This window comes from Zootoca vivipara, chromosome 6 (genome assembly GCF_965207765.1).
Source record: "Zootoca vivipara chromosome 6, rZooViv2.hap1.1, whole genome shotgun sequence".
NCBI classification, from domain to species: domain Eukaryota; kingdom Metazoa; phylum Chordata; class Lepidosauria; order Squamata; family Lacertidae; genus Zootoca; species Zootoca vivipara.
The window spans coordinates 32,413,498-32,428,255 of NC_142589.1; the positions used below are offsets into that span (position 1 = coordinate 32,413,498).

General features: G+C 42.7%; 1 protein-coding gene across 3 annotated transcripts in view; it reads right to left on the bottom strand.

Moving 5' to 3' along the window:
• Positions 1-14,758, bottom strand: part of CDH13 (cadherin 13) — a 606,507-nt gene that overhangs the window by 162,003 nt on the left and 429,746 nt on the right. For all 3 annotated transcript variants that reach the window (XM_035119665.3, XM_088671925.1, XM_088671926.1), the window contains one exon: positions 13,024-13,202. In XM_035119665.3, coding sequence (XP_034975556.1) covers positions 13,024-13,202 — 179 coding nt within the window. The remainder of the gene's footprint in view (positions 1-13,023; positions 13,203-14,758) is intronic.

The following is a 14,758-nucleotide window of genomic DNA, read 5'->3' on the forward strand; positions in this document are numbered from 1 at the left end:
ACAGTGTTGCGTGTAAGAAATACAGGGAGGGATGAAAAACGATGCCTTCTTTCATCCCTAGCAGATGCCAGGTTCAATGTCTGGCATCACCAGGAAGGGCTCGGAGAGACTCCTTCCGTAATCCCAGAGAGCTGCTGCCAGTCAATATTGACAACACTGTGCTAGGCTCAGTATAAGCTCTCCTACTGTGAGTGCTGATTAAGAAGAAAGGTGAGACACAAGATTTAGCCCTACTGTTTACAAGGGGGGAAATCAGTTCCTGGAGGAAATCACAGTACAAATTACACCTTTCACTTTCCTGGAAAGAAACAACATGTGGGTGGGTGTCATGAAACTGCTCTGTTAGCCACGTTCACAATTCTTTATTCTTTGAGGACCTGTACATATTGTGCTGTCTGAAGGAAGAGGCATTGCTGCGTCAGAATGGGGTGGAGAAAAAAATCAAACATAGAAAGTACCACAAGTCGGTTCCTTGAACAATTAAGCTGCAATGACTATGATCTTACTCCACTATCAAAGGCAGAATACCAATTGCCGGGGACAACAGAAACGGAGAGTGATGTGGTGATCCAGTTCTGCCAGTTTCCCACAAGCATGTGGTTGGCCACTATGAGAACATGATGCCGCACTAGATAGGCTGTTGGCCTGATCTAGCAGGCTCATATTTGTATGATGTTAAGGCACAGAACAGACTCCTTTGTAGAGCCTTCAGTTTTTCATTCTTTCTTGTGGTATTACATGCACATGAACAGCCTTCCTCATTTTCGGTATAGAACCTCCTATTTCTGTTAATCTGGATCTGCCTATGTTCAATCTACAGGTGCAACAGAATGTGATAGTAAAGTCCTGAAATGATAGAATGGACTGTGCCATGTCAAACTGCCACCCTCTGAAAATTGCACTTCTCCAAATTTTGCAATCCAGCCACATAAAGTTCACAAAAATAGTTACATAAGGATAAAGCATGCATGTCTTAGTGAAAGCAACTAACAAAAATATATTACATTAGTAAAAGATGCATATAAAACACATATTAGACAAAATTGCAAACAAAAATAAGTATATTTTGAGAAGGTCTCACTCAAATGCTGGGGATTTTTCATGTGGACTTCTACAAATAAATATCAAACTGATGTGGAAATTTCAACAGAATTTTAGACTGGAAAAATGAGAAACAGAGAGAGACCAAAATTCACAGGTTTGGCGATGCCTAGTCAAGTGTGTCAGTGTGGTGCAGTGGTTAGAGTGTTGGACTTGGACCTGGAAGTCCCAGGTTCAAATCCCCATTCAGCCATGAAGCTCACTGGGTGACCTTGGACCAGTTACTGTCTCTCAGCCTAGCCTTCACTATGCGAAGTACAAATAAGATAAGTTCTATTTAAAACACAGACTGAACAAAACGATCCTCCATCCCTAGGAGGAGATTTGTGGGAAAAAGTTCGTATCAATCACAGAGAAATTATGCTTGGGCTCTGACAGGGATACAAGCAAAAGACAAACAGTAAAGTTATCCATTCAAAGCGTGAATAAAACCTACATGCTGGCCTGTTCTACAAGATGCTTTATTCCACATCCAAAACCATGGGGTGTCCTTGAGATTTAACACTCATTTATGATGCTCCTGATGTGTTATATTGTTCATCCATCAAAGACTGTAATGGAAAAGAAAATGCACTCCTTATTAATGTCAGTCTTCTTAAAAAACAAAAACAAAAAACAATCTGACTATTAAACTACCTGTTGAAGTATGTGAAAGTGAAAAGGTAATGATAATAACATAATGAAAGGTTTGGAGGAGTTTTGCCAGCTAATATTTATGCAAATTAGGAGTGTTGGCATGAAGATACTTGCAAAGGGATTTTGTTTTGTTTGTGTTTCCCATGCTGGATTATGTAGAGATTTTCTGAAGCTCTTACTTCTGGATTTGGGAATACAAACTTGGGGGTCTTGTAATGCCTGCCTCAATCCCAAAGTGAGTATTACAACCTCCCAATTATTATCCAGCTTGGATATTAATCTGAACTGGAGAGGAATATTATTCCTTCTGCTCTCCTATCTAGTCAGCCCCTTCCTTCCTTCCTTCCCTGTTTCAATGGTACACACTGCCATCACCAATAAAAGGCATACCAGACTAAATGTCATTAGGCTTTGAGCTACCTTCAAGCTGAAAAAATGGGGTTCCCAATCCCTTTTTATAGATCCTGGCCTATGGTCCTGTTCACATGGCACACTAAGCTTAGCACAAATGCATGAAAATTCTGGTTCCTGAGGAGAAGAACACAGTTATTTTGTTCCTCCCTAGACTTTTTAGGTCAGCACGGAGCAGCAGCTAAACCAATATTTGGTTTAGCGTGTCGTACAAACCCAAAATAGTACTTAAGCTCTCTCCTTCTTAACCATAATGGGTAGCCAATGTTTGTCCTACATATCTGTGCACACACACCTCTATCTATCCTCCATCCACTCAAGGAAGAGGAATTTATCAGAGTTCTAGGACACATGTTGACAAGGCAAGAACACTAAAGAGTGTGTGAAGCAAGACTGGTGAGGAGGTGAAAGTAAAGTTTAGTTGGGGAAAGAAGGTGATGTAATGGGTGGCTGGCCTAGGGTAAGTAGGTGTGGCCCAGGGAGAGAATGTGAGGTATGTGGAGATGTGTGACCTTGAGAAAGTCTTGAAAGCATAAAGTCCCTGGGTTTCAACTCCCACTCTTGAACTGTGCCAGATGCAAAGTTCAGAGCTAGTGGTGGTTCATTCAGTTTGTTTGTGCCACACCCCATCTCTCTTTCTGTATGCATTTACAGTGGTACCTGGGGTTACAGACGCTTCAGGTTACAGACTCCACTAACCCAGAAATAAAACCTCAGGTTAAGAACTTTGCTTCAGGATGAGAACAGAAATTGCACGGTGGTGGTGCGGCAGCAGCGGGAGGCCCCATTAGCTAAAGTGGTACCTCAGTTTAAGAACAGTTTCAGGTTAAGAACGGACCTCCAAAACCAATTAAGTTCTTAACCAGAGGTACCACTGTATCTCCATTTCTTTCTTCCCTCCTTTCTCCTTCCTTCTCTTTTTCTCTTCTCTCCTCCCTGCTGCCCTTTACACAGCAAACAGACTTAGAATTTAAAAAAAAATTCAATTCATGCAAACGGGAGATTTTTCCTAAGCCTAATGGCTGCACGAGGGGAAAGGGGTTAAGGAGGGGATGCCACAAGTCAGATCCTAAGGCACTTCTAAGCCAAACCACAGTTTAGTGCAGAGGTAGCCCATATGGTGCTCTCTGGATGATGTGGGGACTTAAAATCCAATTTCTCCTAAACATTGGTCATATTGGCTGGGGATGATGGGAGCTGGAGTCCAAACAGCATACATGGAGCACTTTGCTGGCTATCCCTGGTTTAATATGATGAGAACAAGACCCCAGTGAACCTCAGACATGCACATTCCCTCTATCCTTTATCCAAAGGAAGAGTTCAGATGTTGTCATTTCCATTTCCCACAACTGTGGCTTCTCATTTATACCAAACCTTAAACTGTGGTTAATATTAACACTGGCATGCTTAAGCATAGCAGCTACATAAACTTTGGTGGGAAGCCATTTTGATTCATGCAAACCACAGCTAATGCTAACCGCAGTTGCTGGTGATTAAACAAAAATGGAAGAGGATGCTTCTGAATTCTTCAAGGCTGTGCCAGAGGAGAAGAAGTGATGGCTGTGGGGAAAGCTCATAAGCCTAAGGTTCACTAGATCGCATATTCATCATGCTAAACTACGGTTTAGTATGACATCCAAACTCATCTGATACATGCAACCATATTCAAAGAGAGGACAACATTATTTTTTTGCCTAAGGCAATGAACTAGTTTGAGCCAGCAGCCCTGTTCCTTTCCTCTAACAAATTAATATCAACAGACAGCCATTGAAGTGAGAGTGTATTTTATTTCCCCTACTTTATTTGGAAGGAACTATTTCCTCCCATGAAGGAAGAATCATGAAGCCTGTAACTTGTCTTTCCCCCTAGATTACACCCTTTATGTTTTAGCATCTGAAAGACAAAGCAGATAGCTTCTAAACAGCAGCCCTAAACAGGGTTAGTGTTCTAATTTACAGAGGACAAAACTTTAAGAGAGAAAAGAGTTTGTTGGTAAAAGCTAATGTAAACACAGGTACCTGGGAAGGTAATGCAGAGATCACACCAAAATGCATTCACTCAAAAGATTAATATATTTTCATTAAAAAGAGAAGAGAGCAACGGTGGGCTCAAAATTTGCATTTAGATAGAGTAGGTGGCAAGTGTATTGACTGCTTACAGATTCATGTTACCAAAAACAGGGAGAGGAAGGATGCAGAAAAAGATGTCCCTGTCCTCTCACAGATGTAGTGATAGTAAGCTGAGGAATTTGTGTGAATTTTATGATGTTCAGTGCCGTTGCCACTTACAGCACTGGTGTAATTTGATGTGCTGTCAAATTCAGAGCTAGAAAACCACAGGCACTTCAAGGCTATTGCTAATTTTGGCTGTAAGTACAATCACAGACTGGCAAATTCAGGTTGCACAATTATAGTTGATTGGGAGGTCTTCAACAACAAGCCCACTTCCCCAAAAGACTGGACTTCTTGTGATCAGGAAAGTGATGGGTAAATGGACTGGAAAGTGTGGGGTGACACTCTAAGCACCAGTGTGGAAGTGGCTGATACAAACACCCTTAACCTGGATAACCACCATCCATTTGCATTTCGCTGAAGTAGCTCCCCCCATGCTCCCACTTCACAATACCACCTGGTCAGGGTGTCTGGCTTTGTCCCCATGGAGTGGTCCTCAAAAGCAGATGCAGGAGGGCCCTCCAGCAAACCACTATAAGAGATATCATTGACATAAAAGGAATCTGTTCTCCCAATTAGTGCTCTTCTAGAGGGGCAGGTAAGATAATGGAATATCTGAGCTCGAGTGTATTTTGCATCCACTTGAATGCCAGCCTTCCCAAACCTGGTGTCCTCCAGATCTTGCTGGACTCCGATTCTCATCATCCCCTGGCAGCATGGCCAATGGTCAGGGCTGATGGGTGTAATAGTCCAACAAATGTCTTGAATGTTAGGGAAAGCCATTCTAAATGCAAAACTTGCATAATTTCCTATTTGCTTCAATTGACCACTTAGAGATCTTCAAAATATTAAGTGGTTTATAAATGCTTTTAAATGAATGTTATTTTTATCTTAACAAATGAAACAAAGCAAGCCCACTCACCCACCCAGGGTGGTGGGGATTTTTCAACCTTCCACTGTGGATTTACTATTTCTAACTTGCAGGCCTATACATCACATACTTTTGCAAGAAATGCCTTTGTGTAAAATTTGTGAATCACAAAAAGAGGGGGGAGTTTTGCCAATGGAAGTCTGCAGGTATGATTTGCCCCCATCTCTCCTCAATCTTTATTTCTGACACATTCAAAGATGCTGAGATTTCCCAAGGCATAGGAGAAATGCACATAAAGCTTCACAAAACATATCCTTATGTACCTTGTTAAAATGAAAATGGATGTTGTTCTGCAATTACTGGAGTGCGCCACAAACTCCGAAGAGCGTGCACTTTTCAAAATAATATTCCAGCAGAAAACCCATAAATAAAACAGAACTTTGATAGAGAACGCAATGCAGGTCAGGAGCAAACACCTGCAACGAGGTGTGAATTGCAAAAGCAGTAAAAACCACCAACTGCAGAAATCCTACAGTGAAGAACTGGTCTTCTGAAAGTACTATACAGTCCAGAAGTGGCAACACTACTCCCACCCTCAAGCAGGGAATGAATTTGCCACACCCTCCTTCTCGTAGGAAAGAAAGTCTTTCCTGGGGGAGAAGCTGGGGGAGGCATGTGGAGGTTGAATGGCCAATCAGGAAGTGGTGGGCATTCAGGCTTTATAAGCCTGCTCCACCCCAAACTCAACTCTTCATCACTGGGGTACCTCACATCCCTCCCTCCCTCCCTCCCTCCCTCCCTCCCTCCCTCCCTCCCTCCCTCCCTCCCTCCCTTTGAAGTGTGGACTTCACTACATACCTGTTGTGGGTCTCAATAGGACTTTTGGGGGGGAGCCCTTGATTGGCCTGAATTCCAGGGACAGTGGGCCCACAGGTGTCAGGAAAAAGAGTAAGCAGAGCTCAGGGGCTCCTACATGTTCTGGCTGCCCCTCATGTCCCCCCCCCCACTGCCTCTTGTCACCCTGTAGTTTCCAGTGTGATCTGTTGATAGCCAGACAAACAGCATGGCAATGGGTAAGTGTGCATATCTATACAGATACAGATATAGATTTATAGAATTGTAGAGTTAGAAGGGGTCCTGAGGATCACTTAGCTGAACCCCCTGCAATGCAGGAATAACTTGCAACCTTGAGCATTATCAGCACCATGCTCTAGCCAACTGAGCTATCCAGGCTGATATATAGATACTGTATATGTATACAATGTTTCACTAAAATGCAGCAAGTAGGGTGACTTTGTCCCAGGAAAGACTCTCGGTGCACACAATGCTCTTTAGTTTTCAACACCTGGAGAGTTTGAATGAGCTAAATAATAAAACTTCATTTTGTTTCCTTCTTGTTTGCAGGGGGGTGGGGTTGGGGAGAAATAATTCAAAAAGCAGCCCATCCAAAAGGCCATCTTCTATCTACACACTTGATCTTAGCCAAAAGGCCGAGAAGCGATCTTCTATCTGTTTGTCTACTCATTTTAAAAACTTTTATGTTCATCACACACACACACACACACACACACACACGAAGAGAGAGAGAGAGAGAGAGAGAGAGAGAGAGAGAGAGAGAGAGAGAGAGAGAGAGAGAGAGAGAGAGACTTCAACTGTATGTGAAACACTGTGATACTATAAGGTTTTTGTTGTTGTTGTTGTTGTTAAGGGGTAGAGTTTTCTCCTCCCTCTTTTGTGTCTTCCTGGCTATTTTAAAACTATCACACAAACAGAGAGCTATATGACACAATTTAAATACTGCAATATCAAGGTGGTGTACAACAATAAAACATAACACATAATTTTAAAAGTACAAAACAATAATTAAAAGAACTGACCAGTCAGAAAAGCTTCAATCAACTGAACAGGCCTGTGGGCATTGAAATATGACTTGATGATAAAAGCTTGATAGAAAGCGCTTTTCAAATTGCTGCTGAGAAATAAATCTCAACGATGTCTTACAAGAGCTCCTCTTAATAAGTGGAAAACGTCTTCTTTTTTAATAGTAACTTGGTTATAGCTTGTTCAAAACGGAAATCAAAAAGCCCCAGATACGATGCAATCTCCATTTCAATATTCTACCTCCAGCACTTATCTCCAGGTTTCCGTTCTGTACAACATGCAAACATGAAAGAACTTGAACTATATTTATATATATATATAAAGTAGAATTTTGCATCCTTGACAATTTGGCTTAAATTAAGTGGAACATTACCCGTAAGCATCTTCATCTAAGCAATGGCCAAAAATTAATAAAAAGAACATGAAAACATGAATAGCTTTGATCACTGAATGAATGCAGTTACTTTATAGCTGTGCTTACGCTTGGAGAACAAGAGTACTTTCACTCTCTCAACTTACACTATTTTTTATCTTTCCGCTCAGCCAGTTTCTTTGATGGAAGCCACAAATAAGAATAATAAAAGCACCACATTTGAGCCATCACAACCACAGATAAAAATCACTAAGGTCAGTTTCAACAGGTTTGGCTTGTATTATAGTGGCTCTGGCATTTATGCTTGATGCAATAATTAAAAAATAAATAAATCAGCACAAAAATCTCTCTATTTGGAATGGGAACTGACATAGATCTAAAATCAAAGCTTTAATACCTATTGCCGAGTGCATGACAACTGGGCAAATTCATTTAAAGCAGAGGTGGGGAATGTCTGGCCTTTGGGCCTAATCTGGCCCACTAGACCTCCACATTTGGCCTGTTAGGTCATTTAGGCCAGGCCATACACAGCTGACACCAGAAGATGGAAGAGAGTAGCCCCACCAGCCCAGGGACCTGGATTCCAGGGAGCCATGGTTGGCAGGAGTGAGCAGAGCTTGGGGATGGCAGTTCATAGTGCCATCTGCTGGCAGCCACGCAAACTACAGCACAACAATGGATGTTTGTCACAAACATGCAACAAGTACACTGACTTCATTCCAGGAAACAGACCTTGGGTGCACATAGCACCCTTGAGTTTCCAACTCAATGGAACAATGGAATGAGCTTAATAATAAACCTTCCTTCCCTTCCCTTCTTCTTTATTTTTATTTTTGAGGGGGGTGGTGGAGTGGTAATTCAAAACAGCAACAGCCCATCCAAAAAGACACATTTTATCAAACTATTTGTCTACGCATGTTAATACTCTTAAGATAAACACACACACACACACACACACACACACACACACACACACAAACACAGTATGTGAGATACAGTGTACATGATACTTTAAGAGTGTTGTTGTTGTTGTTGTTGTTGTTGTTGTTGAAGGGTTCCCACCTTGTTTTCCTGGCTATTTCAAATCTATCTATCTATCTATCTATCTATCTATCTATCTATAATCTATCATCTATCTGCCACCATTTATATATTGCAATATCCACTCTGAAGTAGTAAAGTAGTAAAGTGAGTTAATAATTAACAAGCAAATTAATATTGCATGCATTATCAGTCTTTGTCCAAATTTTAATTCCCTTCTGGAAAAATAGACTGAATCCCACATTCTCCCCACATAGCTTCAATGTTTCTGGATATTTCACATACAGTACAGTATGGAATCCCAGTTCCTAAACTGGATCATGCTAATTCCTAAATTTATTTTGTTTTTCCCTCCATAACTTTAGATAGACACTTTATTGTCATTGTACATAGTACAACGAAATCGAATGTCATCCCATAAAAACGAAACAAAAACACAATTACAAACACACACACACACACACACACACACACACACACCCATGACAACTCCTCAAGATCATATTTTTTTAGTTACAGCATTTAAGATGGTTATAGCTCTTGGATAGAAACTGTTTTTTAATCTATTCTTTCTTGATTTAATTGTTCTGTATCTTTTGCCCGAAGGCAATGGTGCAAAAAGACTATATCCAGGATGAGATGAATCCTGAGTAGTATCTCAATTGGAGGTTTATGATAGGTAACAACCTCACCTCCCAATCATTCTGTATTTCTTATTTTCTTTAAGATATTTTGTTTGTTTGTTTGTTTTTACCCACCCTTCACCATAAGGTAACCCTGATAAAGAAATGGGGATGGGATATAAGCTATTAAAAGGAAATCACAAGTACCTCAGTTCTTTCACTGTCACAAACTCTCCAGTAGTAATACCTGTTCAGTCTTTGAGACATTCTTTCTATGTAAATACAGCATCATTATTTCATCTATCACTAGTGATCTTTACAACACAGCTGAGAAGCTAGTCTTGTTCATTCCCTCCTATTGATTTTTCAATTTTCAGGAAATTGGTTTTATCCTAAGATTGTTTATATTTTAGGGAGGGGGAAAATGTCCAACCTAACTTGAAAAATCATAGACCATCTGTCGAATGTGGCAGCCAGTTATTATGACCCTACAGATCTTAAATCTGTATTTAAATTTATAGGAAATGAATAACATCAGATACCTGGGGGGTGGGGGTGCAGCGTGTTGCCAGCTACTTACAATTTTATGTATGCAAGTCATTTTCATAGGGATGCGGGTGGCGCTGTGTTCTAAACCACAGAGCCTAGGGCTTGCCAATCGGAAGGTTGGCGGCTCAAATCCCCGTGATGGGGTGATCTCCCATTGCTCGGTCCCAGCTCCTGCCCACCTAGCAGTTTGAAAGCACGTCAAGTGCAAGTAGATAAATAGGTACCGCTCCGGCGGGAAGGTAAACAGCTTTTCTGTGCGCTGCTCTGCTTCGCCAGAAGCGGCTTAGTCATACTGGCCACATGACCCGGAAGCTGTCTGCGGACAAACGCCGGCTCCCTCAGCCTATAGAGCGACATGAGCACTGCAACCCCAGAGTCATCTGTGACTGGACCTAATGGTCAGGGGTACCTTAAATTTATTTATTTATCTGGCTGGGTTTACCTTTACCCAAGTCATTTTCATAACATAACATAACATAACATAACATCATATAGTAGTTCCAGCTGAACAGGCATGACCCCTCTTCTTAAATCCATTTACAAGTTGTGAGTTTTGCAGATGCCACCCTTGGAAATCTTCCAAGTCATTTGCCTTGCCCTTATTTTGATGACACACTACATGGCAAATGAGTCATCACAGTTAGGCTGCAATTCCCTATGCACACTTACCACCAGGGCTACATTTAAACGGGTAGCACCAGTTTTGATCTGTACATTTGTCAACGAATTGCAGATGATGTTGTTTTATTTAGCAGCTCACGAACATGTAATTGCTCAAGCATTCACATCACAGAATTAGTGTCCCTAAACTAAGTTACAAAATGGATCACTGATAAACTCTTTTCAGTAGTGATGTTAGCAGGTTTCGCATTTCCTGAGATACAATTCTTGGTGGCTTTAATGTCCCTTCTTCTACATTCTTCTACATGTCAGATTTTAGTCTGAAGGAATTTGCAGGGAGGTGAGTGGGCTTTTTCCTGGTGTTCAGTGGGGGGGGGGATGATCCCAATTCCATGTCGGACTGAGGAAGTTTACCCCATCACTATTCTCAGTGAGAATGAGAGTCAAGATGCTCTATATTAAACTTCACTTTATTACTAGAGTTTCCAAAACAACTAAGGCACCCAAAGAAATTTTCAACTCTTACCTAAGCCTTCCTCAGAGCAAGGAGAACTGTGGCACATGACTACCCAGTAAGCCACTGCCACTTCTTCCTCCTTCTCACCATAGTGTCTTCTCCCTGTCTCACCACCACCTGTGCCTTGTCCACTGCACCCTTCACCAACATCTCCTCCTTCCCCCCACTGGCCTCCTTTGGGGCCTCCTTTTTCTCCCTTCCCTTTGGTGGCATCAGTGTCATTGGTAAGGGGGGCAGTAGAGTGGTCATAATCAGCGGGAGGGGGGAGTCAGTAAAAGTGTGGGAGAGCTATCAATTTCCACCTTGTCTCAGCATCATGCTGGACCAGCCCTGTTACATACATCACAGCCTCAGACTCTCCAAAGGCTGTTCCTTTGTTTTGTTTTTGCACAGAGATCTCGTGATGCTCTAAAGATTTCTGCCCTCCCCCCTTACTTTATGCAAAGGAGGAACCCTCAAAAGAACTGGAGGAATTTACAAAGCTTATCCTGTATGTAAGACCTTTATCTGTTTTATGAAATTCCATATCAGCAATGTCTTGGTTTGAATGCAGCAAACAAACAGATGGCAGATTAAAGCTCCTAAATCATATTAGTAAATTCTCTGATTCCATCTCTCAGCATTGTTGAACTTTACAGTTGTCAGGCGTAGCAACTTTGACATGTCTTGAACCAGGGGAAGAGCCATAGCTCAGGGGCAGAGCATCTGCATTGCATGAAAAAGGTCCCAGGCTCAATCCCCAGCATCTGCAGGCAGGGCTGGGAGAGACTCCTTGTCTGTAACCTTGGAAACTTCCTGCCAGTCAGTACAGACAGCTTCAAGCTAGATGGACTGGCGACAAGACAGTATAAGGCAGCTTCCCATGTTCTAAGAACCTGAAACAAAGGAAGCTGCCTTACATTGAGCTATCAAGTTCAGTATTGTCTCTACTAACTGGCAGCAGTTCTTCGGGGTTTCAGGTAGGGATTTTCCTAGCCCTACATGGAAATGCCAGGTAATGAACTTGGGACCGTCTGAAGGAAAAACACATGCTTTGTCAATGAGCTACAGCCATTCCCCAAATGAAGCCCTTCCATTTGGATCTTTGCTTCCTAAGATTCTCACAAACATCTTCACTACCAAACTTATCTCACTGCCTGAAGAACACGGCAAAATAAAAATAGTTAGAAAAGTAAACAGACTGATAGGTTTTTGGAAGCCTGGATTGCTACTGAATTCTTTTTCCACTACATGATATTTTTCCGGAGCTCCTGCTAACAATCACAAACCACCAATGGCAAAACATACTGAAATTTGCAACATATGAAAGAGAGGGATGGCAGTTAAGACTTCAGAAAATAACAGAGAGTGCACAGATATATTCACTAGTCAAAATCTTGGCTGAACGTTGAAGAGACCTTCAGCAGGTGCTGAAAATGAAGGACAAAGCTGGGATTCCACAGGCTCAGCTGGTCACCAAGAAGGCCTTCAACTGTATGAATATTTCCCTGCTCCAGGCCCGGCTCTAGGGGTAGTCTCGGTGGCGCGGGGCGCCAGGGCGCCGGGCCGGCAGGAGGGCACTGTGTGACGAAGCCACACAGAAGCTGTGCTGTGCGCTGCTCCTGCCCACCAGGGCGGGGGCGCCGGAGCGATCTCTGCGCCACAGCGCCAGGGTGCCCGACCGGCTTGAGACGGCCCTGCCCTGCTCAATGCTTTCCTAAAGTATTCCAGAAAATATGTTCAATGAATGGCTGGCAACACAGGCAGGGAAACTTATTTAGCCTAACGACTGCACTCCCTCTTGGGAAACCCCCAGGGGGGGGGCACATACCAGTGGTTGGTGGAGCACAATACAGAGCAATGGATGCAACTCTGAGCTGCATTCTATACAGAAGTCAAAGTTATCTACGAACACAAATCTCCATCCATCCTTCAGGAAGCAAGAGGCATTATCACAGTTTAATTTCACATTTCAGCCACTCAAAAGCCCTCAATGAGACTGTGGATGAGGACTTGTGGAAGGTGTGGCCTAGGAAGAGGGTTGTGGCCTGGACAGAGTCCCGAGGGCCAGAGAGAGAGAGTGAGAGTCCTGGAGCACCATACCCCCCCATGACAAAGTTTCCCCAACCATGGCCTACTATATTCCATATGAAAATGCAGAGACAGTAGACACACAACCAGTACACCACCTGTACCTCTTTTTGCACATTGCATCCACCCATAAAAAAACTGACAAAATTGCCACTTACTTCACGGTCCAACAGCCCTGGCGACACAACAGTGACAATGTCTCCTTTCTCCGGGTCAATGTAGAACATGTTTGGGGAAGGCTTGTCCGGGGTCTGCTTAAGGATATTATACCTCAGCAGAGCATTGTCTGTAGCTGGATCATCAGCATCAAAGGCAGTCACACGCATCACAGTACTTCCTGAAAAGAACAAAAATAACACTAATATGAAAACTTCATATTTGGCATGTAGCAATACAGATAATATGAACATAAGAAGAGCAGAGAAGTGGGGATAAAGTACTCTTGTGCTCCTACTTGTTGCCTTCCCAGTGGTATCTGGTTGGCCACTGTGAGAACACCATGATAGATTAGATAGGGCCATTGATCTATCTGGACTCTTACATTCTGATATTCATTGCATGCCAAGGCCCCATAAACACATGAACGAGTGGATTCTGGTTTATGGTTTAAAATAGGCCACAACTTTATTGGTTACAAATGTGAGTGGTTTGGCTTAGGCACTGGGTGAAGCTGGACTATATCCCTGTCTGCAGGGAGTCCAACTAAGGGTAAGCCACCAATAGGGGTAGCCCGATTGTTGTTGTTGTTGTTTAGTCGTTTAGTCGTGTCCGACTCTTCATGACCCCATGGACCATAGCACGCCAGGCACTCCTGTCTTCCACTGCCTCCCGTAGTTTGGTCAAACTCATGTTCGTAGCTTCGAGAACACTGTCCAACCATCTTGTCCTCTGTCGTCCCCTTCTCCTAGTGCCCTCAATCTTTCCCAACATCAGGGTCTTTTCCAAGGATTCTTCTCTTCTCATGAGGTGGCCAAAGTATTGGAGCCTCAGCTTCACGATCTGTCCTTCCAGGGAGCACTCAGGGCTGATTTCCTTAAGAATGGATAGGTTTGATCTTCTAGCAGTCCATGGGACTCTCAAGAGTCTCCTCCAGCACCATAATTCAAAAGCATCAATTCTTCGGCGATCAGCCTTCTTTATGGTCCAGCTCTCACTTCCATACATCACTACTGGGAAAACCATAGCTTTAACTATACGGACCTTTGTCGGCAAGGTGATGTCTCTGCTTTTTAAGATGCTGTCTAGGTTTGTCATTGCTTTTCTCCCAAGAAGCAGGCGTCTTTTAATTTCGTGACTGCTGTCACCATCTGCAGTGATCAAGGAGCCCAAGAAAGTAAAATCTCTCACTGCCTCCATTTCTTCCCCTTCTATTTGCCAGGAGGTGATGGGACCAGTGGCCATGATCTTGGTTTTTTTGATGTTGAGCTTCAGACCATATTTTGCGCTCTCCTCTTTCACCCTCATTAAAAGGTTCTTTAATTCCTCCTCACTTTCTGCCATCAAGGTTGTGTCATCTGCATATCTGAGGTTGTTGATATTTCTTCCGGCAATCTTAATTCCTGCTTGGGATTCATCTAGTCCAGCCTTTCGCATGATGAATTCTGCATATAAGTTAAATAAGCAGGGAGACAATATACAACCTTGTCGTACTCCTTTCCCAATTTTGAACCAATCCGTTGTTCCATATCCAGTTCTAACTGTAGCTTCTTGTCCCACATAGAGATTTCTCAGGAGACAGATGAGGTGATCAGGCACTCCCATTTCTTTAAGAACTTGCCATAGTTTGCTGTGGTCGACACAGTCAAAGGCTTTTGCATAGTCAATGAAGCAGAAGTAGACGTTTTTCTGGAACTCTCTAGCTTTCTCCATAATCCAGCGCATGTTTGCTATTTG